The 23,996-nt window shown below is 55.1% G+C and overlaps 1 protein-coding gene across 16 annotated transcripts in view; it reads right to left on the bottom strand.

The window, feature by feature from the left end:
* Positions 1 to 15,190, bottom strand: part of rmc1 (regulator of MON1-CCZ1) — a 39,239-nt gene extending 24,049 nt beyond the window's left edge. For 7 of the 16 annotated variants that reach the window (XM_078215582.1, XM_078215581.1, XM_078215584.1 and 4 more), the window contains exons 1-10: positions 15,104 to 15,190; positions 14,956 to 15,012; positions 14,775 to 14,861; positions 13,363 to 13,503; positions 10,958 to 11,055; positions 10,303 to 10,392; positions 10,113 to 10,218; positions 3,920 to 4,031; positions 2,377 to 2,421; positions 278 to 331 (exon numbers count right to left, since the gene is read on the bottom strand). In XM_078215582.1, coding sequence (XP_078071708.1) covers positions 278 to 331; positions 2,377 to 2,421; positions 3,920 to 4,031; positions 10,113 to 10,218; positions 10,303 to 10,392; positions 10,958 to 11,055; positions 13,363 to 13,503; positions 14,775 to 14,861; positions 14,956 to 15,012; positions 15,104 to 15,187 — 874 coding nt within the window. In that variant the 5' untranslated portion in view covers positions 15,188 to 15,190. The remainder of the gene's footprint in view (positions 1 to 277; positions 332 to 2,376; positions 2,422 to 3,919; positions 4,032 to 10,112; positions 10,219 to 10,302; positions 10,393 to 10,957; positions 11,056 to 13,362; positions 13,504 to 14,774; positions 14,862 to 14,955; positions 15,013 to 15,103) is intronic. The other 9 variants (XM_078215586.1, XM_078215590.1, XM_078215587.1 and 6 more) reach the window with 2 other exon arrangements.
* Positions 15,191 to 23,996: the final 8,806 nt, after the last annotated feature.

Here is a 23,996-nt window from a genome sequence, read left to right as displayed (position 1 = left end):
CCCCCAGGTAGGTGAATGCGAGGACAGGGCAGAGTGAATTAAGGTGAAAAGGGCAAATAAACCACACACAAAATCTGACATTGAACACCAGTGCTCTGGATTCACATTAAGAGTGACCTTGTAACAGTTGGCCACAAGGAAGCAAACCGCTATCTTTCCAGAAGATTCAAAAGCAGTACAGGCTGGGTCAGACATTACTGCAAACCACTTTAATGACACTTTGCAAGTTTATAAATGCCCACAGCACAAATATAATGAACTCCCAGAATTCACTCACCTTCACTTGCATTGATTATAATATCAGGTTGAAACACAGTCCATGAGGAAGAATCTAGGTGTTAAAGAATGCACGACACCATTGACAAGATAATTACATCTTTACTGAATTTACTTGCACATAATATTAAAGAAAGATGGACTTGCATTTATACAGCATTTTACACGATCACCGGATGTCTCAAAATGCTTGACGGTCAATTAAATCCTTTCGAAGTGTAGTCATTGTCGTGATGTAGGAAACACGGCAACTAATTTTTAAAAATTTATTTATGGGACATGGGTATCGTCGCTGGCTGGCCAGCATTTATTGCCCATTCCTAGTTGCCCTTTGTGGGCAGTTGAGTTAACCACATTGCTGTGGCTCTGGAGTCATATGTAGGCCAGACCGGGTAAGGGGTGCAGACTTCCTTCCCTAAAGGACATTAGTGAACCAGATAAGTTTTTCCGACAATCGACAATGGTTTCATGGTCATCAGTAGATTCTTAATTCCAGATATTTTTATTGAATTCAAATTCCACTAGCTGCTGTGGTGGGATTCGAACCCTGGTCCCCAGAACATTAGCTGAATTTCCGGATTAGTAGTCTAGTGATAATACCCCACTAGGTCATCGCCTCCCCATAAACTAATTTGTGCATAGCAAGCTCCCACAGATAGCAATGTGATAATGATCAGATAATCTGTTCTTGTGATGTTGATTGAGGGATAACTTTTGACCAGAACACCACGAATAACCCCCCTGCTCTTTTATATCCACCCGAGGGCAGACGGAGCCGCGGTTTAACATCTCATCCAAAAGATTTTCTTCTTGTGTTTGGTCACAGGTCTACTAAAACTCACTTCCTCAGCAATTGTCTTCTGCTCCCTATTATCCCACATGAATTCCACCCTTAATGTTTTTGATTCACCCAAGATCATAAATACCTCTGTGACATGCTGCATTTCTCAAGGCTTTTCTTTTACATTACAGGTGCAGGCGTAGCTGACGACTTCACCTCCCAAATTACCATGGATAAGGTAGTGGTGAACTGCCTCTTTGCTCGAATGGCTTGTTTGGTCATTTCCGGAAACAGTTAAATGTCAACCATTTTGCTGTGGGACTGGAGTCATAGATAACCCAGAATGGGTAAGCATGGCATTAGTGAACCAGATGGATTCTGGTTAGCACTACTGCCTCACAGCGCCAGGGACCCGGGTTCAATTCCCGGCTTGGGTCACTGTCTATGTAGAGTCTGCACATTCTCCCCGTGCTCCGGTTTCCTCCCACAGTCCAAAGATGTGCGGGTTAGGTTGATTGGCTAAATTGCCCCTTAGTGTCAGGGGGATTAGCAGGGTAAATACGTGGGGCAACGGGGATAGGGCCTGGGTGGGATTGTAGTCAGTGCAGACTTGATGGGCCGAATGGCCTCCTTCTGCACTGTAGGGATTCTAGGATTCTACAACAATCCGGTATTAGCTTTTTAATTATAACTGAATTGTTGTGGTGGGTTTTGAACTCAGATCCTGGATCATTAATCAAGATATCTGGATTACTAATCCAGAAATGTAAACATCATGCTACCATACCCACTTCCTGAGATCCACACTCAGTGTTGTGAGCCCTCTTGGCCTGTTTATTCAGTAGTACAAATTCACTATCTCAGAGCTGTACTGACCTACAGTTCATTTCATCCCAAACGTCACCTGCCGCTTTAACAAAACACTTCCTTTTAGGTGTAAAGCATTGCAAGCTTCAATGGTTCAAGAGATACTAATGCCCTCCACCCCCCCCCCACCAATCCTTTTGGTGACTCGGTCATTCCTTCCAATTACTCCTGCCCTCCATCCTATCACTGACCTCACCTTTCACCTTTCCTCCCCCAGCCCCTCCGCTCTGCAAAGATATTATCTCTAACATTTTACCTTTCTGATTAATTGACCTGAAATCATTAACTCAGTTTGTCTCTCTCTCCACAGATGCTGTCTGACCTGCTGAGTATATTTCAGATTCCCAGCATCGGCAGAATTGTGCTAGTTTTACAGCTTATCCCAAAATTCCCAAGAAACATATATTTTAAATGTCATAATACACTGGTGTACAACTTCCTCTGAAGGATACAAAGTTCACACGGGACTGGACTTTGAGTTGTCACAGCTGACGGACCTGCCACAGAATTTCAAGACATTATGACAGTATTACACAGAATGAAACTGTTGTGCAAGATGCAGTTTCTATGTCAGGATTTAATGTCACTGGAGTGTTATCAAACAAATGTTGATACTGAGACACATAAGGAGATATCAGGACAGAAGATCAAAAACTCGATCAAAGAGACACTGAAAGTTTGCAAAGGGATATAGATAGTCTGAGTGAGTGGGTGAGGGTCTGGCAGATGGAGAACAATGTTGGTAAATGTGAGGTCATCCATTTTGGTCGGAATAACAGCAAAATGGACTATTATTTAAATGGTAAAAAATTGCAGCATGCTGCTGTGCAGAGGGATCTGGGTGTCCTTGTGCAGGAATCTCAAGGAGTTGGTTTGCAGGTGCAGCAGGTAATTAAGAAGGCAAATGGAATTTTGTCCTTCATTGCTAGAGGGATGGAGTTTAAAAACAGCGAGATTATGTTGCAGCTGTATAAGGTGCTGGTGAGGCCACACCTGGAGTACTGTGTACAGTTTTGGTCTCCTTACTTGAGAAACAGTACTTTTGAACAGTAAAGGAATTTAGGGTTATGCTGAGCGGGCGGGTAAGTGGAGCTGAGTCCACAAAAAGATCAGCCATGATCTTATTGAATGGCAGAGCAGGCTCGAGGGGCCAGATGGCCTAATCCTGCTCCTAGTTCTAATGTTCTTATGTTCTTAAGAAAGGATATACTGGCACTGGAGGAAGTGCAGAGGAGATTCACTAGGTTGATTCCGGAGTTGAGAGGGTTGGTTTATGAGGAGAGACTGAGTAGACTGGGGCTATACTCATTGGAATTCAGAAGAATGAGGGGAGATCTTACAGAAATATATAAGATTATGAAGGAAATAGATGAGATCGAAGCAGGGAAGTTGTTTCCACTGGCAGGTGAAACTAGAACTAGGGGGCATGGCCTCAAAATAAGGGGGAGCAGATTTAGGACTGTGTTGAGGAGGAACTTCTTCACACAAAGGGTTGTGAATCTGTGGAATTCCCTGCCCAGTGAAGCAGTTGAGGCTACCTCATTGAATGTTTTTAAGGCAAGGATAGATACATTTTTGAACAGTAAAGGAATTAAGGGTGATGGTGAGCGGGCGGGTAAGTGGAGCCGAGTCCACAAAAAGATCAGCCATCATCTTATTGAATGGCGGAGCAGGCTCGAGGGACCAGAAGGCCTACTCCTGCTCCTAGTTCTTATGTTCTTAAAGAGCACCTTAATGGAGGAGAGTGAAGTAGAGAGACAGAAGGGTTTAGTGAAGGAATTCCAGAGCTTAGGCCAGGACAGCAGAGAATAAAAGCCACCAGCAGGGGGCAGAGGTAGTGGTACTCAACAGCTCACTCGGAGGTGGGACGCAGGAAGAACTTATTTTTAAAATTAGATCAGTTTTCAATGCAGACAGAAACTGTGCTCAGCAGTAAGTGAACAACCATCAAACTGTGCAAAAATATCACTTGCGCTGAAGATTGAGCTTACACACCTGCCCGAGGAATCTTGCATGGGTGAATGGATAGAGATGGAAGCACTTGATGATGAATCGTGACAGCTCCATCAAATTCTGCTCGCAGTTTTATATCAAAAATCATTGATGTCTGAACAAAATAAAACAAACTTCGAGGTTACATTTGAAGGTTGACAATTCTTCCCACTTTCTCCCCTACAGTGACTCTATCAGCTTGGGAATAACAGACCGGTGAGTCTCACGTCAGTGGTACGGAAACTACTGGAGGAAATTCTGAAAGAGAGAATTAATCTCCACTTGGAAAGGCATGGGTTAATTATGGATAGTCAGCATGGCTTTGTCAGAGGGAGGTCATGCCTAATAAATTTATTAGAATATTTTGAAAAAGAGATCGAGTGTGTGGATGAGGGAAGTTCAGTTGATGTAGTTTAAATGGATTTTAGCAAAGCCTTTGACAAGGTCCCACATGGGACTGATCGAGAAGGTTGAAGCACATGGGGGTTTCTGGGAAACTTGGCGAGATGGATCAGAAACAGGACACAAAGGGTGGTGGTAGAAGGCTGTTGGAGTGACTGGAGGCTGGGGGTGGGGGGGGTGTCGTGTCCAGAGGTGTACCAAAAGGATCAGCGCTGGGTCCCTACTGTTTGTTATATACATCAATGATATAGATAACAATGTGGGGGGAATGATAAGTAAGTTTGTAGACGACACCAAGATTGGGCAGATGGTTACTAGTGAAGCAGATGGTGGTAGGTTACAGGAAGATATACATGGGGTTGGTCAGATGGGCAGAGCAGTGGCAGATGGTATTTAACCCTGATAAGTGCGAGGTGATGCACATTGGAAGAAGTAACAGGACAAGGAAGTATTTAATGAATGGCAGGACACTAGGAAGCTCAGAGGAACAGGTTGGGGTAATTATTCACAAATCCCTGAAGGCAGCTAAGAGGTTAAGAAGACATATGGGACACTTGCTTTTATCAGTTGTGGCATAGAGTATGAGAGCAGAGAGGTAATGTTGGAGCTGTACAGAATGTTGGTTGGATCACAGCTGGATTTCTGTGTGCAGTCCTGGTCACCTCACTATAGGAAGGATGTGATTGCACTGGAGGGGGTACAGAGGAGATTCATAGAACCATAGAAAATTACAGCTCAGAAACAGGCCTTTTGGCCCTTCTTGTCTGTGCCGGACCATTTTTTGCCTAGTCCCACTGACCTGCACTTGGACCATATCCCTCCACACCCCTCTCATCCATGAACCCGTCCAAGTTTTTCTTAAATGTTAAAAGTGACCCCGCATTTACCACTTTATCCGGCAGCTCATTCCACACTCCCACCACTCTCTGCGTGAAGAAGCCCCCCCTAATATTCCCTTTAAACTTTTCTCCTTTCACCCTTAACCCATGCCCTCTGGTTTTTTTCTCCCCTAGCCTCAGCGGAAAAAGCCTGCTTGCATTCACTCTATCTATACCCATCAAAATCTTATACACCTCTATCAAATCTCCCCTCAATCTTCGACGCTCCAGGGAATAAAGTCCCAACCTATTCAATCTCTCTCTGTAACTCAGCTTCTCAAGTCCCGGCAACATCCTTGTGAACCTTCTCTGCACTCTTTCAACCTTATTTACATCCTTCCTGTAACCAGGTGACCAAAACTGTACACAATACTCCAAATTCGGCCTCACCAATGCCTTATATAACCTTGTAAGAAGTTTAACAACACCAGGTTAAAGTCCAACAGGTTTATTTGGTAGCAAAAGCCACACAAGCTTTCGAAGCTCTAAGCCCCTTCTTCAGGTGAGCGGGAATTCTGTTCACAAACAGAGCTTATAAAGACACAGACTCAATTTACATGAATAATGGTTGGAATGCGAATACTTACAACTAATCCAGTCTTTAAGAAACAAAACAATGGGAGTGGAGAGAGCATCAAGACAGGCTAAAAAGATGTGTATTGTCTCCAGACAAGACAGCCAGTGAAACTCTGCAGGTCCACGCAACTGTGGGAGTTACAAATAGTGTGACATGAACCCAATATCCCGGTTGAGGCCGTCCTTGTGTGTGCGGAACTTGGCTATCAGTTTCTGCTCAGCGACTCTGCGCTGTCGTGTGTCGCGAAGGCCGCCTTGGAGAACGCTTACCCGAATATCAGAGGCCGAATGCCCGTGACCGCTGAAGTGCTCCCCAACAGGAAGAGAACAGTCTTGCCTGGTGATTGTCGAGCGGTGTTCATTCATCCGTTGTCGCAGCGTCTGCATAGTTTCCCCAATGTACCATGCCTCGGGACATCCTTTCTTGCAGCGTATCAGGTAGACAACGTTGGCCGAGTTGCAAGAGTATGTACCGTGTACCTGGTGGATGGTGTTCTCACGTGAGATGATGGCATCTGCGACAACGGATGAATGAACACCGCTCGACAATCACCAGGCAAGACTGTTCTCTTCCTGTTGGGGAGCACTTCAGCGGTCACGGGCATTCGGCCTCTGATATTCGGGTAAGCGTTCTCCAAGGCGGCCTTCGCGACACACGACGGCGCAGAGTCGCTGAGCAGAAACTGATAGCCAAGTTCCGCACACACAAGGACGGCCTCAACCGGGATATTGGGTTCATGTCACACTATTTGTAACTCCCACAGTTGCGTGGACCTGCAGAGTTTCACTGGCTGTCTTGTCTGGAGACAATACACATCTTTTTAGCCTGTCTTGATGCTCTCTCCACTCCCATTGTTTTGTTTCTTAAAGACTGGATTAGTTGTAAGTATTCGCATTCCAACCATTATTCATGTAAATTGAGTCTGTGTCTTTATAAGCTCTGTTTGTGAACAGAATTCCCACTCACCTGAAGAAGGGGCTTAGAGCTTCGAAAGCTTGTGTGGCTTTTGCTACCAAATAAACCTGTTGGACTTCAACCTGGTGTTGTTAAACTTCTTATTGTGTTTACCCCAGTCCAACGCCGGCATCTCCACATTATATAACCTTACCATAAAACTCCAACTTTTATACTCGATACTCCGATTTATAAAGGCCAATGTACCAAAGGCACTCTTTACGACCCTATCCACCTGTGACGTCACTTTTAGGGAATTCTGTACCTGTATTCCCAGATCCCTCTGTTCAACTGCACTCTTCAGAGTCCTACCATTTACCCTGTACGTTCTTCTTTGGTTTGTCCTTCCAAAGTGCAATATCTCACACTTGTCTGCGTTAAATTCCATTTGCCATTTTTCAGCCCATTTTTCTAGTTGGTCCAAATCCCTCTGCAAGCTTTGAAAACCTTCCTCACTGTCCACTACACCTCCAATCTTTGTATCATCAGCAAACTTGCTGATCCAATTTACCACATTATCATCCAGATCATTGATATAGATGACAAACAACGATGGACCCAAGACTGATCCCTGCGGCACACCACTAGTCACAGGCCTCCACTCAGAGAATCAATCCTCCACAACCACTCTCTGGCTTCTTCCATTGAGCCAGTGTCTTATCCAATTTACTACTTCCCCATGTATACCCAGCGACTGAACCTTCCTAACTAACCTCCCATGAGGGACCTTGTCAAAGGCCTTGCTGAAATCCAGGTAGACAACATCCACCGCCTTCCCTTCATCCACTTTCCTGGTAACCTCCTCGAAAAACTCTAATAGATTGGTCAAACATGACCTACCACGCACAAAGCCATGTTGACTCTCCCTAATAAGTCCCTGTCTATCCAAATATTTGTAGATCCTATCCCTTATCACACCTTCCAATAACTTGCCCACCACCGACGTCAAACTTACTGACATTTTAAATATGTCTGCCAGGGCCCCTGCAAGTTCAACACTAGCTTCCCTCAAGGTCCGTGGGAATACCCTGTCCGGTCCTAGGGATTTATCCACTCTGATTTGCCTCAAGACAGCGAGCACCTCCTCCCCTTTAATCTGTAAAGGTTCCATGGCCTCCCTACCAGTTTGCCCTATTTCCGTAGACTCCATGCCCGTTTCCTCAGTAAATACGGATGCAAAAAAACCATTTAGTATCTCCCCCATCTCTTTTGGTTCCATACACAGTCTACCACTCTGGTCTTCAAGAGGACCAATTTTATCCCTCACTATCCTTTTGCTCCTAACATACCTATAGAAGCTCTTTCACCAGGATGTTGCCTGGAATGGAGCATTTGAGCTATCAGGAGAAACTGGATAGGCTTGGATTGTTTTCTCTAGAGCAGAGAAGGCTGGGGGAGGATATGATTGAGGTGTATAAGCTTATGAGGGGAATGGACAGGGTGAGTAGGGAGCAGCTGTTCCCCTTAGTTGAGGGGTCAATCACGAGGGGGCACAGTTTTAGGGTGAGTGGTAGAAGATTCAGAGGGGATGTGAGAAGAAATGTTTTCACTGAGAGTGATGGGAATCTGGAAGGCGCTGCCTGGGAAGATAGTGGAGGCCGGAAATCTTACAACCTTTAAAAAATATTTGGATGAACAGTTGAAACATCAAAAAATTCATGGATATGGGACAAATTCTGGAAAATGGGATTAGTGTGACTTTAGTGGTAGTTGGTGTCAGTGCAGACTTGATGGGCCGAAGGGCCTTTTCTGCGCTGAGTGATTCTATGACTCTATCAAGTGAACTGCAATGCCAAAAGCCTTACATTAAGTCACTTTCAAAAGTTTCACAATCAAACAAGCTATCACACACCATCCTGACTAGGAATTATATTGCCGTTACTCAACTGTCATCGATCGGATCAAAGTCCTAGAACTCCCACCCTAACAGCACTGGCGGTGTAACTCCACCATATGGTTCAAGAAGGCAGCCACTTCTCAAAGCCAACCAGGGGTGGGCAATAACAAAGATACCCACATCTCAAGAAATGAATTAAAAAAATACTTGTATTGGAAGCAGTTCAGAGAAGGTTCACTAGGTTGATTCCTGGGATGAAGGGACTGTTTTATGAGAAAGATTGAGCTAATTGGGTCTACTCATTGAAGTTTACAAAAATGAGAGGTGATCTTATTAAAACATACAAGATTCTGAGGGGGTTTGACAGGATAAATGCTGACAAGATGTTTCCCCTTGTAGGAGAATTTAGATTTGGGGGGCATGGCTTAAAAAGGAATCTGTTTTCTCAGAGGGTCTTTAAAAGGAGAATTGCAGGGTTATTGGGAGAACGTGAAAGAACTAAGTAAATTCTTCATTCAGAGAGCCGGTGCAGACATGAACATAGAACATTACAGCACAGAACAGGCCCTTCGGCCCACGATGTTGTGCCGAGCTTTGTCTGAAACCCAGATCAAGCTATTTCCTCCCTATCATCCCGAAGTACTCCATGTGCCTATCCAACAGCTTCTTGCTGGGCCAAATAGCCTCCTCCCATGCTGTAACAATTGTGAGATTCTGTAATCTTTGGAATTCTCTTCCACAGAGAGAAGTGAAGGCTGGATCACTGAATACATTGAAGTCCGAGTTAGATAGATTTTTGATTGCGAAGGAAGTCAAGGGTTACGGTGGATAGGCAGAAAAGTGGAGTTAAGATCACAATCAAATAACCCAATGTCTTAATGAATTCCGGGACAGAATGGCTGAATGGCCTGCTCCTTCTAATCTGTTGTTCATTCGTTCCTTCACTCCTGTTTTGTGTGCATGCCACTGATTTCTGTGGAAAGGATTTCCACAGACTAACGACTCTCTGAGGGAAGAACCCCCATCTCATCTCTGTCTTAAATGAGAGACTCTTACTTTTAAACTATCTTTCCTAGTTTTAGCCTCAAATTAAGTAAAACTTTTAACAAATTCATTCGCCAAATTTAAATAGGACAAGCAGATGCCATTTGTAATTTTTATCTTGGCACTAAGATGATCATATGTCTTGTGGTGCAGTGGATAGTGTCCCTGCCTCTGAACCCGAAGCTCTGGGTTCGAGTCCCACCCTAGGACTTGATGGCCATTCATAAGACTATCAAAGCAGGTTGAGTGTCACCCTGCAAAATCCTTCTAAGCAGGCTGAGGGCTGGTGGTGAGACTGGGAGAGAGGACTGATCAGTCACGCTTGATGTGGAGTGGCATCCCTCAAGCTATAAGCCTCTGGCCACAGACTAGCCAAGAAAAACCTTGCTATGGGAACAGATAAAAGTCTGCCTTGTGCACCATTGGGTGTGGGAAGGAAACAATAACTCAGATGTTGTAAGATTGAATAGCAAGTAGGAAAGAAGCTAAAGGTAAATTCCTCACCTGTGAACTCTGGTGATGCACCACAACCAAATTATCAACAACGTTCAAAGCAAATTTTCCTGTGGTATTCAATTTTAATATATGCAGTTTCTTACACTGTCCATCCCTGAAATTAAAATGCAGCATATATTTACGAAAACATTCTGAAATATAGTGGAGGGAAAATGTGATTCTAATCAACAAATCTTACCTGGGTAAATAGTACAAGATCACTTCTGCCCCTGGGTTATTTGGAGTTCTTGGTTGGTGCTTCAGATAAAGAACGTAAAGTTGCCCATATCTGGTATAAAAGAGATTTAAAATAAATTACCATTGCATTCTTAAAATTAACCCTGCGATTAGGGTATATTGAGAGAAACAGAGCAACTGTAAATAAACAGTGGAGGGATTCGTTAGCACCATGGCACAGTGGTTAGCACTGCGGCCTCACAGCGCCAGGGACCCGGGTTTGATTCCCGGCTTGGGTCACTGTCTGTGCGGAGTCTGCACGTTCTCCGTGTCTACCTGGGTTTCCTCCGGGTGCTCCAGTTTCCTCCCACAGTCTGAAAGACGTGCTGGTTAGGTGCATTGGCCGTGCTAAATTCTCCCTCAGTGTACCCGAACAGGTGCAGGAGTGTGGCGACTAGGGGAATTTCACAGTAACTTCATTAGTGTTGATATAAGCCTACTTGTGACACTAATGAATAAACTTTTAAACATTATTGCATCAATAGAACGTGGTAACTGAATAGTCAGGATCAAGCATAGCTGAATGTGCTTCTAACCCATACTATGGTGGTAGCAGTGTGAATGGTTGGCACTGATTTCCAATAACAGTCTGAGAAAAACAGCAGCTTTTTACTTACATGGTGGCCATAATAATATCAGAAAGGCAGAGGTTTCCAGATTTGGGAGAAGCAGGTAACTCAATTTCAAACTTTGGCATTTTGGACATTGTTCCACTCTGGAAAGTAAAATCAGATTGATTCAAATCTCAATACATAAACACTTGTGCCTCAACTGCTTATTGTGACACAAGGAGTTAGGCTGTGTGTACTCAAAGACTGCCACAGAGGAAAAAGCAAGACCATTTTCTGAATGGGTAATTTGCTTAGCGCAATTAGTCACTGACTTACACTCACTCCTGACCAAGCAATATCATAGCTCAAAATTCTCATGTTTGTTTTCAATCCCTCCACGGCCTTACGGCACCACCCCCGGACAGGACAGACAGATTACAGACAACTGAAAGGTCTGCTGATCTCGGGCAGGAGTTTCTGGTCCCAGGGTGCACAGGATCAGAAAGACCCTGCCCACAGAACCATCCTTTACACCCAGCATTGCTAGGGTGCAAATGGTTAAGAAAAGACATGCATTTCTAAAGCACTTTTCGTGACCTCAGGGTCTTCCAAAGTGCTTGACAATGAAGCTTTTAAGCACCATCACTGTCATAATGTAGGAAGGGTGGCAGCCAATTTGTGCACAGTAAGATCCCAGAGACAGCAATGTGACCATGAGTAGATTTTCCCTCTCATGTAGGAATTGCACGATACAGTTTTAATTCCCTAATTTACATGAACTGCAACCACCTATTTGTAAGGTGGTGTATGATCCTAAAGAGCAGAAAAAGGGAAAGGGACCCGTCATCATTTCCATCCAAGCCTGCACAGATCACCACATTTTTATTTTTTTAAACAGGTTAAGAATTTGGGCCCACTCTCCGAGATCGGAGATGTATTTTCCCACTACTCTACACTGAGCTCTTCGAGGTTTGACCAACTGTTTAATTATTAGCATTAATTCATCCCTCTGGGCCCAAATCTGCCCCTGTGAGCTTATTAACATCTGTATAAAGTCAAAGCTGTCTTATTTGGTTAGATTTAGAACACATTACAGATGATCTGAAGAATAAAGTATTAAAATGTTACAGAATTCTAACAAAAATTGAAAATCTAAAACTGGGTTAGTCCTTTTATTAAAACAAAGGCACACAAAAATTTTAGAATAAATTCTTCACAACTCTAAACAGATTTTATCCAGTTATTAACCTGAGAGAGTTATCATTCCATTAAAATTCTGATTCAACACTGTTTTTTTCAAAACCAAGCGCCATGAAATTATTCTGCCCCAGGGATTGACTTTGACTGATTACAGGACCCTTTCCTTCTGGGTTCTTCACAACGTGCCCACATCCAGTTATTCTTTTATCACATTGTTCCCTCGCTCACTATCACAGAGATGGAATTCATCGTCACTGACTTGCCTTCCCACTGGATTACTGGCATTTTTCACTGTTGCACTCCCCCTCTGCCCAGCCATTAACTTTGAGCAATAAATATTTCTGTTCCCATTTACCTGCTTCCCAAGACAAAAATTAAGCTGGCAATCTAAGCAGTATATTTTGAGAATTGGGGTGGCCATTCACAGCAGTTAAAATTTCAGATACTTTTTCTATTCAGAAAATAACAAATTACATAATGTTTCAAGGAGCTTCAAGCTGCGTGAGAGTGTATAAAAGTATTGTAACATCGCCACAGCAAAAACAGACCATTCAACCCTCCTGGTCTATCCTCCCACCCCTCTCCATCTAATCCTATCGACATTTTGTCCTATTCCTTTCTCTCTTACGTACTTACCCAATTTCCCCTTTAATGCATTAATGCTCTTTAGTCTCAACTAGGACCGAGATGAGGAGGAATTTCTTCATTTGCAAGATTGGAGCCTTTGGAATTCCCCACCCCAGAGGGCTGCAAAGGCTCAGTCATTGAGTACATCCAAGAAAGGAATCGAAAGATTTCTAAATATTAAAGCCATTGAGGGGTAAGGGAATAGTGCGGAGAAATGGCATTGAGGTAGACCAGCCACAATATAGGTGAATGGTGGAGCAGGATCGAGTGGTCTGCTCCTATTTCCTCTAAAACTTACTACCAGGAGAAGAGTTCTGACCATTCTCTGGATGAAGTAGTTTCTCCTGGATGCTCCGTCGAATTTTTTAGTGAGTGTATTATATTTATAGCCCCAGTATTAGTCTCCCTACATTTACCCTATTGAACCCATTCATTATTTTAAAGATCCTCTTCAGGTCACCTCTCAGTCTTGCCTTTTCTAGAGAAAAGCAGCGCAGTCCGTTCCTGCTTTCCTGATAGGCACAATTTCTGTCACCGTTCTAATCAATCTTTTCTGCACTTTGGTATTTCCCTTTTTTATAATTTAGTTCAAAGAATGAGGCAGAGGTTTCAGGCAGTGTGATTAGAGGAAGAGGTCGACTTACCCTGAAATAAAATGGCTGCAGAACATTGCCATGCACTGTGGTAGATAGCAGGAGCACTGCAGTTTCGGGGGAGTACATACACCAGTTAACATTGATGCTCTGATTTTTTAGAAGCTTTAAAGTGCGCTTGTCAGGTAATACCTGGGAATAACAAAAACACCAGCTGAGGCCACATTCCAAAACATACAATTGTAACTTGCAGCAATTTGGGATTTTAGTTTGTGCAATCTGGACTAGGGCTTTAAATCAAAAAGCAATTCCTAATTACATTGGTGACGGCAGAAGCAGCCTTGTTCTCGTTTGAAGTTACAACAGTAAGGCCAAAGATAATAGAAATAAAATGATTTTTGATGCTACAAGAAAAGGTTCAAGATTCAAGAAGTGGTTATAGCTTATTGAAATGGAAGGATTACTGCTAACCTAACTGTCCAACCTTTCCACACTTACTCTGCAATAACCTGCTCACTGACACTCAGTTTGGGTTCTGTTGAGGCCACTCAGCTCCTGATCTCACTACATCCTTATTCCTATAGCTGAAGTGAGAGTTCTACCCCTGACACCAAGGCAGTATTTGACTGAATGTGACATCAACCTGTCCCAGCAAAACTGCAAACAATGAGAATCGGGGAAACTCTCCACTATTTGTGGGACATGGGCGTCGCTGGCTGGTCAGCATTTACCTCCCATCCCTGGTTGCCCTTGGACACACCAAACACAGGATGGGTGACTGCTTTCTGGGAAACCTCCGTTTAGTCCACAAGCATGACCTCAAGCTTCCAGTCACTTATATTTTTAATTCTGCACCTTGCTCCCACTCTGCCCTTTCTGCCCTTGGCCTGCTGCAGTGTTGCAGTGAAGTTCAATGCTAGCTCGAGGAACGGCACCTCTTCTTTTGACTTCCCTCCTCTTTGTGCCTGCTTAAACATTGTTTTTCGCTTTCGGATGCCAGCTGTTCATCGTTCTGACGGGCACACCTGCTCTAAGCACATCTTTTGTTTATTTTCCTGCCCAAATCCATTCCTTTTGGTCCTGCAATACCAACACTTTTGCCATTTAATCTTCTGTTCCAAACTACCACAGACTTTCCCTTTCGTTCTTTTTCCACCCATCCTAATTTCATCTGCTTGGAACATCTCAAACTTTCCTCAGCTCTGATGAAAGTTCATCAACCTGAAACATTAACCCTGTTTTTCTCTCCATAGATGCTGCCTGACCTGCTGAGTATGTACAACACTGTTTCTTTATTTCAAATTTCCAACATCTGCTATATTTTGCTCCTATATTTGCAAGGACTGGGTTCTGATTAATCTTGAACATTCTGCGAACCTTTATACAGCAAGATGACAGTTAACTGGGACGGTTTGTGGGGAACAATGTTGGGGTTTCCTGCCCTTGCTATGTATAGTACATACCTGATAAAATTCAACACCCTGGTCAGTAATAAATACAATTTCATTAGTGCTGATCCAACAGAAACTCAAGATGTTCGCATTTTTAGTCTACAGAAGGAACAAAACAGAAAGGTTTTTTTTTACATGGACAGGAAATTAAATTTTAGATTAAAAGTATACAACTTTTAATTATAATTATTACCTTGCATTCTTGAGAGTATTCCGTTTGAGGCAGATCAGGAATGAAGTTAATAAAATCCTGCAAAAAATAAAATAATTTAGCACGCGCTGTGTCAAATCTAGTTTCTTCCAATCCCAAATCTTATTCAAAAATGATAGCACCTCCTTACCACAGCCTTTGGTGTTCTCTGCACAGCGAGAATCTTGTTCCCAAATGAAAACTTGATACATTTCACTTCTCCTTTGTCCTCCATTCTTTGAGAAGAATAATAAAGATGATTTTAGAGACTTGAGCATAAAATCTGTCACTACGAAGTGGCAAGTGGCAGCTTTGTGGCTTCAAAAATTTAAAGTTTATTTATTAGTGTCACAAGTAGGCTTACATTAACACTGCAATGAAGTTACTGTGAAAATCCCCGAGTCGCCACACTCCGGCGCCTGTTCGGGTACACTGAGGGAGAATTTAGCACGGCCAATGCACCTAACCAGCACGTCTTTCAGACTGTGGGGGGAAACTGGAGCACCCGGAGGAAACCCACGCAGACACGGGGAGAACGTGCAAACTCCACACAGACAGTCAGCCAAACCGGGAATCGAACCCGGGTCCCTGGTGCTGTGAGGCAGCAGTGCTAACCACTGTGCCACCGTACCGCCTACAGACAAAGCATAGATATTACATTTTAAAATCTACTGCTCTTTGCTTAGGACTCAGTCGGGAGGGGAGTTAAATTTAATCCTAACAGAGCAAAAGTGGAGACCTGTGTACAGTGTTTCCACTTGCCAATAAAACCGAGTATAAATATTCACTGCAGGGTTTAAAGTTGGTCCAGTTTACTTTTCATGGCTGCCTCACTCAATGGCTCAGAATAGTCGGAGAATAGCTGAGTCGATTCATCAGAAAAAAAATCAGGTTTGATACCAAGTCAATGGTGTTCTGCACGTGACACTCTTGGTCTAGGAGTGAAGCGAAGTTCTCACTTCTGACTGCTTTCCAGGGATAGAAACATAAAAATGAACATCCTTGGATGTCAGGCGGGGAGTAGATAAGCTCGATTAAAATAAAGTGCTGACACTATCAAATCAAGGTTCACTCATGAATAATGTCACTATGGCAAGCTGACTGACAAGCAAGGACAGGAGGAACCACCTCCGGAATCTATACCATCACACGTCCATGACTGATCTGTAGCTCAACTCCATCTAGGCAGGTACTTTGGTTCTTTCACCGAACAAAAAATCTATCAATCTCAGATTCAAAATTTCCAACTGAACCCCCAGTCTCAACGTCATTGTGCGAGAGCGCGCGTGCGCGAGAGCGCGCGTGCGCGGGAGAGAGAGGGCGGGAGAGAGAGGGCGGGAGAGAGAGGGCGGGAGAGAGAGGGCGGGAGAGAGGGCGGGAGAGAGAGGGCGGGCGAGAGAGGGCGGGCGAGAGAGGGCGGGCGAGAGAGGGCGGGCGAGAGAGGGCGGGCGAGAGAGGGCGGGCGAGAGAGGGCGCGCGCGCGAGGGAGAGCGCGAGGGAGCGCGCGCGAGGGAGCGCGCGCGAGGGAGCGCGCGCGAGGGAGAGCGCGCGAGGGAGAGCGCGCGAGGGAGAGCGCGCGAGGGAGAGCGCGCGAGGGAGAGCGCGCGAGGGAGAGCGCGCGAGGGAGAGCGCGCGAGGGAGAGCGCGCGAGGGAGAGCGCGCGAGGGAGAGCGCGCGAGGGAGAGCGCGCGAGGGAGAGCGCGCGAGGGAGAGCGCGCGAGGGAGAGCGCGCGAGGGAGAGCGCGCGAGGGAGAGCGCGCGAGGGAGAGCGCGCGAGGGAGAGCGCGCGAGGGAGAGCGCGCGAGGGAGAGCGCGCGAGGGAGAGCGCGCGAGGGAGAGCGCGCGAGGGAGAGCGCGCGAGGGAGAGCGCGCGAGGGAGAGCGCGCGAGGGAGAGCGCGCGAGGGAGAGCGCGCGAGGGAGAGCGCGCGAGGGAGAGCGCGCGAGGGAGAGCGCGAGGGAGAGCGCGAGGCAGCGGGCGAGGCAGCGGGCGAGGGAGAGCGCGAGGGAGAGCGCGAGGGAGCGCGCGAGGGAGCGCGCGAGGGAGCGCGCGAGGGAGCGCGCGAGGGAGCGCGCGAGGGAGAGCGCGCGAGGGAGAGCGCGCGAGGGAGAGCGCGCGAGGGAGAGCGCGCGAGGGAGAGCGCGCGAGGGAGAGCGCGCGAGGGAGAGCGCGCGAGGGAGAGCGCGCGAGGGAGAGCGCGCGAGGGAGAGCGCGCGAGGGAGAGCGCGCGAGGGAGAGCGCGCGAGGGAGAGCGCGCGAGGGAGAGCGCGCGAGGGAGAGCGCGCGAGGGAGAGCGCGCGAGGGAGAGCGCGCGAGGGAGATCGCGCGAGGGAGATCGCGCGAGGGAGCGCGCGCGAGGGAGCGCGCGCGAGGGAGCGCGCGCGAGGGAGCGCGCGCGAGGGAGCGCGCGCGAGGGAGAGCGCGCGAGGGAGAGCGCGCGAGGGAGCGCGCGAGGGAGCGCGCGAGGGAGCGCGCGAGGGAGCGCGCGAGGGAGAGCGCGAGGGAGAGCGCGAGGGAGAGCGCGAGGGAGAGCGCGAGGGAGAGCGCGAGGGAGAGCGCGAGGCAGCGCGCGAGGCAGCGCGCGAGGCAGCGCGCGAGGGAGCGCGCGAGGGAGCGCGCGAGGGAGCGCGCGAGGGAGCGCGCGAGGGAGAGCGCGAGGGAGAGCGCGAGGGAGAGCGCGAGGGAGAGCGCGAGGGAGAGCGCGAGGGAGAGCGCGATGGAGAGCGCGAGGGAGAGCGCGAGGGAGAGCGCGAGGGAGAGCGCGAGGGAGCGCGCGAGGGAGCGCGCGAGGGAGCGCGCGCGGGGGAGAGCGCGCGAGGGAGAGCGCGCGAGGGAGAGCGCGCGAGGGAGAGCGCGCGAGGGAGAGCGCGCGAGGGAGAGCGCGCGAGGGAGAGCGCGCGAGGGAGAGCGCGCGAGGGAGAGCGCGCGAGGGAGAGCGCGCGAGGGAGAGCGCGCGAGGGAGAGCGCGCGAGGGAGAGCGCGCGAGGGAGAGCGCGCGAGGGAGAGCGCGCGAGGGAGAGCGCGCGAGGGAGAGCGCGCGAGGGAGAGCGCGCGAGGGAGAGCGCGCGAGGGAGAGCGCGCGAGGGAGAGCGCGCGAGGGAGAGCGCGCGAGGGAGAGCGCGCGAGGGAGAGCGCGCGAGGGAGAGCGCGCGAGGGAGAGCGCGCGAGGGAGAGCGCGCGAGGGAGAGCGCGCGAGGGAGAGCGCGCGAGGGAGAGCGCGCGAGGGAGAGCGCGCGAGGGAGCGCGCGAGGGAGCGCGCGAGGGAGCGGCGAGGGAGAGCGCGAGGGAGAGCGCGAGGGAGAGCGCGAGGGAGAGCGCGAGGGAGAGCGCGAGGCAGCGGGCGAGGGAGAGTGCGAGGGAGAGCGCGAGGGAGAGCGCGAGGGAGAGCGCGAGGGAGCGCGCGAGGGGGTGCGCGAGGGGGCGCGCGAGGGGGCGCGCGCGAGGGAGCGCGCGAGGGAGAGCGCGCGAGGGAGAGCGCGCGAGGGAGAGCGCGCGAGGGAGAGCGCGCGAGGGAGAGCGCGCGAGGGAGAGGGCGCGAGGGAGAGGGCGCGAGGGAGAGCGCGCGAGGGAGATCGCGCGAGGGAGATCGCGCGAGGGAGATCGCGCGAGGGAGCGCGCGCGAGGGAGCGCGCGCGAGGGAGCGCGCGCGAGGGAGCGCGCGCGAGGGAGCGCGCGCGAGGGAGAGCGCGCGAGGGGAGAGCGCGCGAGGGAGCGCGCGAGGGAGCGCGCGAGGGAGCGCGCGAGGGAGCGCGCGAGGGAGCGCGCGAGGGAGCGCGCGAGGGAGCGCGCGAGGGAGAGCGCGAGGGAGAGCGCGAGGGAGAGCGCGAGGGAGAGCGCGAGGGAGAGCGCGAGGCAGCGCGCGAGGGAGCGCGCGAGGGAGCGCGCGAGGGAGCGCGCGAGGGAGAGCGCGAGGGAGAGCGCGAGGGAGAGCGCGAGGGAGAGCGCGAGGGAGAGCGCGAGGGAGAGCGCGAGGGAGAGCGCGAGGGAGCGCGCGAGGGAGCGCGCGAGGGAGCGCGCGCGGGGGAGAGCGCGCGAGGGAGAGCGCGCGAGGGAGAGCGCGCGAGGGAGAGCGCGCGAGGGAGAGCGCGCGAGGGAGAGCGCGCGAGGGAGAGCGCGCGAGGGAGAGCGCGCGAGGGAGAGCGCGCGAGGGAGAGCGCGCGAGGGAGAGCGCGCGAGGGAGAGCGCGCGAGGGAGAGCGCGCGAGGGAGAGCGCGCGAGGGAGAGCGCGCGAGGGAGAGCGCGCGAGGGAGAGCGCGCGAGGGAGAGCGCGCGAGGGAGAGCGCGCGAGGGAGAGCGCGCGAGGGAGAGCGCGAGGGAGAGCGCGAGGGAGCGCGCGAGGGAGCGCGCGAGGGAGCGCGCGAGGGAGCGGCGAGGGAGAGCGCGAGGGAGAGCGCGAGGGAGAGCGCGAGGGAGAGCGCGAGGCAGCGCGCGAGGCAGCGCGCGAGGCAGCGCGCGAGGGAGAGCGCGAGGGAGAGCGCGAGGGAGAGCGCGAGGGAGCGCGCGCGAGGGAGAGCGCGCGAGGGAGAGCGCGCGAGGGAGAGCGCGCGAGGGAGAGCGCGCGAGGGAGAGCGCGCGAGGGAGAGCGCGCGAGGGAGAGCGCGCGAGGGAGAGCGCGCGAGGGAGAGCGCGCGAGGGAGAGCGCGCGAGGGAGCGCGCGCGAGGGAGCGCGCGCGAGGGAGCGCTCGCGAGGGAGCGCGCGCGAGGGAGAGCGCGCGAGGGAGCGCGCGAGGGAGCGCGCGAGGGAGAGCGCGAGGGAGAGCGCGAGGGAGAGCGCGAGGGAGAGCGCGAGGGAGAGCGCGAGGGAGAGCGCGAGGGAGAGCGCGAGGGAGAGCGCGAGGGAGAGCGCGAGGGAGAGCGCGAGGGAGAGCGCGAGGGAGAGCGCGAGGGAGAGCGCGAGGGAGAGCGCGAGGGAGAGCGCGAGGGAGGGGGCGAGAGTGCCCGCGAGGGAGGGGGCGAGATGCCCGCGAGGGAGGGGGCGAGAGGGCCCGCGAGGGAGGGGGCGAGAGGGCCCGCGAGGGAGGGGGCGAGAGGGCCCGCGAGGGAGGGGGCGAGAGGGCCCGCGAGGGAGGGGGCGAGAGTGCCCGCGAGGGAGGGGGCGAGAGGGCCCGCGAGGGATGGGGCGAGAGGGCCCGCGAGGGAGGGGTCGAGAGGGCCCGCGAGGGAGGGGGCGTGAGGGCCCGCGAGGGAGGGGGCGAGAGGGCCCGCGAGGGAGGGGGCGAGAGTGCCCGCGAGGGAGGGGGCGAGAGTGCCCGCGAGGGAGGGGGGCGAGAGTGCCCGCGAGGGAGGGGGCGAGAGTGCCCGCGAGGGAGGGGGCGAGAGTGCCCGCGAGGGAGGGGGCGAGAGTGCCCGCGAGGGAGGGGGCGAGAGTGCCCGCGAGGGAGGGGGCGAGAGTGCCCGCGAGGGAGGGGGCGAGAGTGCCCGCGAGGGAGGGGGCGAGAGTGCCCGCGAGGGAGGGGGCGAGAGTGCCCGCGAGGGAGGGGGCGAGAGGGCCCGCGAGGGAGGGGGCGAGAGGGCCCGCGAGGGAGGGGGCGAGAGGGCCCGCGAGGGAGGGGGCGAGAGGGCCCGCGAGGGAGGGGGCGAGAGGGCCCGCGAGGGAGGGGGCGAGAGGGCCCGCGAGGGAGGGGGCGTGAGGGCCCGCGAGGGAGGGGGCGAGAGGGCCCGCGAGGGAGGGGGCGAGAGGGCCCGCGAGGGAGGGGGCGAGAGGGCCCCGCGAGGGAGGGGGCGAGAGGGCCCGCGAGGGAGGGGGCGAGAGGGCCCGCGAGGGAGGGGGCGAGAGTGCCCGCGAGGGAGGGGGCGAGAGTGCCCGCGAGGGAGGGGGCGAGAGTGCCCGCGAGGGAGGGGGCGAGAGTGCCCGCGAGGGAGGGGGCGAGAGTGCCCGCGAGGGGAGGGGGCGAGAGTGCCCGCGAGGGAGGGGGCGAGAGTGCCCGCGAGGGAGGGGGCGAGAGTGCCCGCGAGGGAGGGGGCGAGAGTGCCCGCGAGGGAGGGGGCGAGAGTGCCCGCGAGGGAGGGGGCGAGAGTGCCCGCGAGGGAGGGGGCGAGAGTGCCCGCGAGGGAGGGGGCGAGAGTGCCCGCGAGGGAGGGGGCGAGAGGGCCCGCGAGGGAGGGGGCGAGAGGGCCCGCGAGGGAGGGGGCGAGAGGGCCCGCGAGGGAGGGGGCGAGAGGGCCCGCGAGGGAGGGGGCGAGAGGGCCCGCGAGGGAGGGGGCGAGAGGGCCCGCGAGGGAGGGGGGCGAGAGGGCCCGCGAGGGAGGGGGCGAGAGGGCCCGCGAGGGAGAGCGCGCGAGGGAGAGCGCGCGAGGGAGAGCGCGCGAGGGAGAGCGCGCGAGGGAGAGCGCGCGAGGGAGAGCGCGCGAGGGAGAGCGCGCGAGGGAGAGCGCGCGAGGAGAGCGCGCGAGGGAGAGCGCGCGAGGGAGAGCGCGCGAGGGAGAGCGCGCGAGGGAGAGCGCGCGAGGGAGAGCGCGCGAGGGAGAGCGCGCGAGGGAGAGCGCGCGAGGGAGAGCGCGCGAGGGAGAGCGCGCGAGGGAGAGCGCGCGAGGGAGAGCGCGAGGGAGAGCGCGAGGCAGCGGGCGAGGGAGAGCGCGAGGGAGAGCGCGAGGGAGAGCGCGAGGGAGAGCGCGAGGGAGCGCGCGAGGGAGCGCGCGAGGGAGCGCGCGAGGGAGCGCGCGAGGGAGCGCGCGAGGGAGCGCGCGAGGGAGAGCGCGCGAGGGAGAGCGCGCGAGGGAGAGCGCGCGAGGGAGAGCGCGCGAGGGAGAGCGCGCGAGGGAGAGCGCGCGAGGGAGAGCGCGCGAGGGAGAGCGCGCGAGGGAGAGCGCGCGAGGGAGAGCGCGCGAGGGAGAGCGCGCGAGGGAGAGCGCGCGAGGGAGAGCGCGCGAGGGAGAGCGCGCGAGGGAGAGCGCGCGAGGGAGAGCGCGCGAGGGAGCGCGCGCGAGGGAGCGCGCGCGAGGGAGCGCGCGCGAGGGAGAGCGCGCGAGGGAGAGCGCGCGAGGGGGCACGCGCGAGGGAGAGCGCGCGAGGGAGAGCGCGCGAGGGAGCGCGCGAGGGAGCGCGCGAGGGAGCGCGCGAGGGAGCGCGCGAGGGAGCGCGCGAGGGAGAGCGCGAGGGAGAGCGCGAGGGAGAGCGCGAGGGAGAGCGCGAGGGAGAGCGCGAGGCAGCGCGCGAGGGAGCGCGCGAGGGAGCGCGCGAGGGAGCGCGCGAGGGAGAGCGCGAGGGAGAGCGCGAGGGAGAGCGCGAGGGAGAGCGCGAGGGAGAGCGCGAGGGAGAGCGCGAGGGAGAGCGCGAGGGAGCGCGCGCGGGGGAGAGCGCGCGAGGGAGAGCGCGCGAGGGAGAGCGCGCGAGGGAGAGCGCGCGAGGGAGAGCGCGCGAGGGAGAGCGCGCGAGGGAGAGCGCGCGAGGGAGAGCGCGCGAGGGAGAGCGCGCGAGGGAGAGCGCGCGAGGGAGAGCGCGCGAGGGAGAGCGCGCGAGGGAGAGCGCGCGAGGGAGCGCGCGAGGGAGCGCGCGAGGGAGAGCGCGAGGGAGAGCGCGAGGGAGAGCGCGAGGGAGAGCGCGAGGGAGAGCGCGAGGGAGAGCGCGAGGGAGAGCGCGAGGGAGAGCGCGCGAGGGAGAGCGCGAGGGAGAGCGCGAGGGAGAGCGCGAGGGAGAGCGCGAGGGAGAGCGCGAGGGAGAGCGCGAGGGAGAGCGCGAGGGAGAGCGCGAGGCAGCGCGCGAGGGAGCGCGCGAGGGAGAGCGCGAGGGAGAGCGCGAGGGAGAGCGCGAGGGAGAGCGCGAGGGAGAGCGCGAGGGAGAGCTCGGGGAGAGCTCGGGGGAGCGCGCGGGGGAGAGCGCGGGGAGAGCGCGAGGGAGAGCGCGAGGCAGCGGGCGAGAGGGCGCGCGAGGGAGGGGGCGAGAGGGCGCGCGAGGGAGGGGGCGAGAGGGCGCGCGAGGGAGGGGGCGAGAGGGCGCGCGAGGGAGGGGGCGAGAGGGCGCGCGAGGGGAGGGGGCGAGAGGGCGCGCGAGGGAGGGGGCGAGAGGGCGCGCGAGGGAGGGGGCGAGAGGGCGCGCGAGGGAGGGGGCGAGAGGCGCGCGAGGGAGGGGGCGAGAGGGCGCGCGAGGGAGGGGGCGAGAGGGCGCGCGAGGGAGGGGGCGAGAGGGCGCGCGAGGGAGTGGGCGAGAGGGCGCGCGGGGGAGGGGGCGAGAGGGCGAGAGCGCGGGAGGGCGAGAGGGCGAGAGCGCGGGAGGGGGAGAGGGCGAGAGCGCGGGAGGAGGAGAGGGCGAGAGCGCGGGAGGGGGAGAGGGCGAGAGCGCGGGAGGGGGAGAGGGCGAGAGCGCGGGAGGGGAGAGGGCGAGAGCGCGGGAGGGGGAGAGGGCGAGAGCGCGGGAGGGGGAGAGGGCGAGAGCGCGGGAGGGGGAGAGGGCGAGAGCGCGGGAGGGGAGAGGGCGAGAGCGCGGGAGGGGGAGAGGGCGAGAGCGCGGGAGGGGGAGAGGGCGAGAGCGCGGGAGGGGGAGAGGGCGAGAGCGCGGGAGGGGGAGAGGGCGAGAGCGCGGGAGGGGGAGAGGGCGAGAGCGCGGGAGGGGGGAGAGGGCGAGAGCGCGGGAGGGGGAGAGGGCGAGAGCGCGGGAGGGGGAGAGGGCGAGAGCGCGGGAGGGGGAGAGGGCGAGAGCGCGGGAGGGGGAGAGGGCGAGAGCGCGGGAGGGGGAGAGGGCGAGAGCGCGGGAGGGGGAGAGGGCGAGAGCGCGGGAGGGGGAGAGGGCGAGAGCGCGGGAGGGGGAGAGGGCGAGAGCGCGGGAGGGGGAGAGGGCGAGAGCGCGGGAGGGGGAGAGGGCGAGAGCGCGGGAGGGGGAGAGGGCGAGAGCGCGGGAGGGGGAGAGGGCGAGAGCGCGGGAGGGGAGAGGGCGAGAGCGCGGGAGGGGGAGAGGGCGAGAGCGCGGGAGGGGGAGAGGGCGAGAGCGCGGGAGGGGAGAGGGCGAGAGCGCGGGAGGGGGAGAGGGCGAGAGCGCGGGAGGGGGAGAGGGGCGGGGAGCGCGGGAGGGGGGGAGAGGACGGGAGCAGCGGGAGAGGGGAGAGGGCGGGG

Source organism: Mustelus asterias, chromosome 7 (assembly GCF_964213995.1).
Source record: "Mustelus asterias chromosome 7, sMusAst1.hap1.1, whole genome shotgun sequence".
Classification (NCBI taxonomy): domain Eukaryota; kingdom Metazoa; phylum Chordata; class Chondrichthyes; order Carcharhiniformes; family Triakidae; genus Mustelus; species Mustelus asterias.
This window is presented reverse-complemented; position numbering and strand designations above follow the sequence as displayed.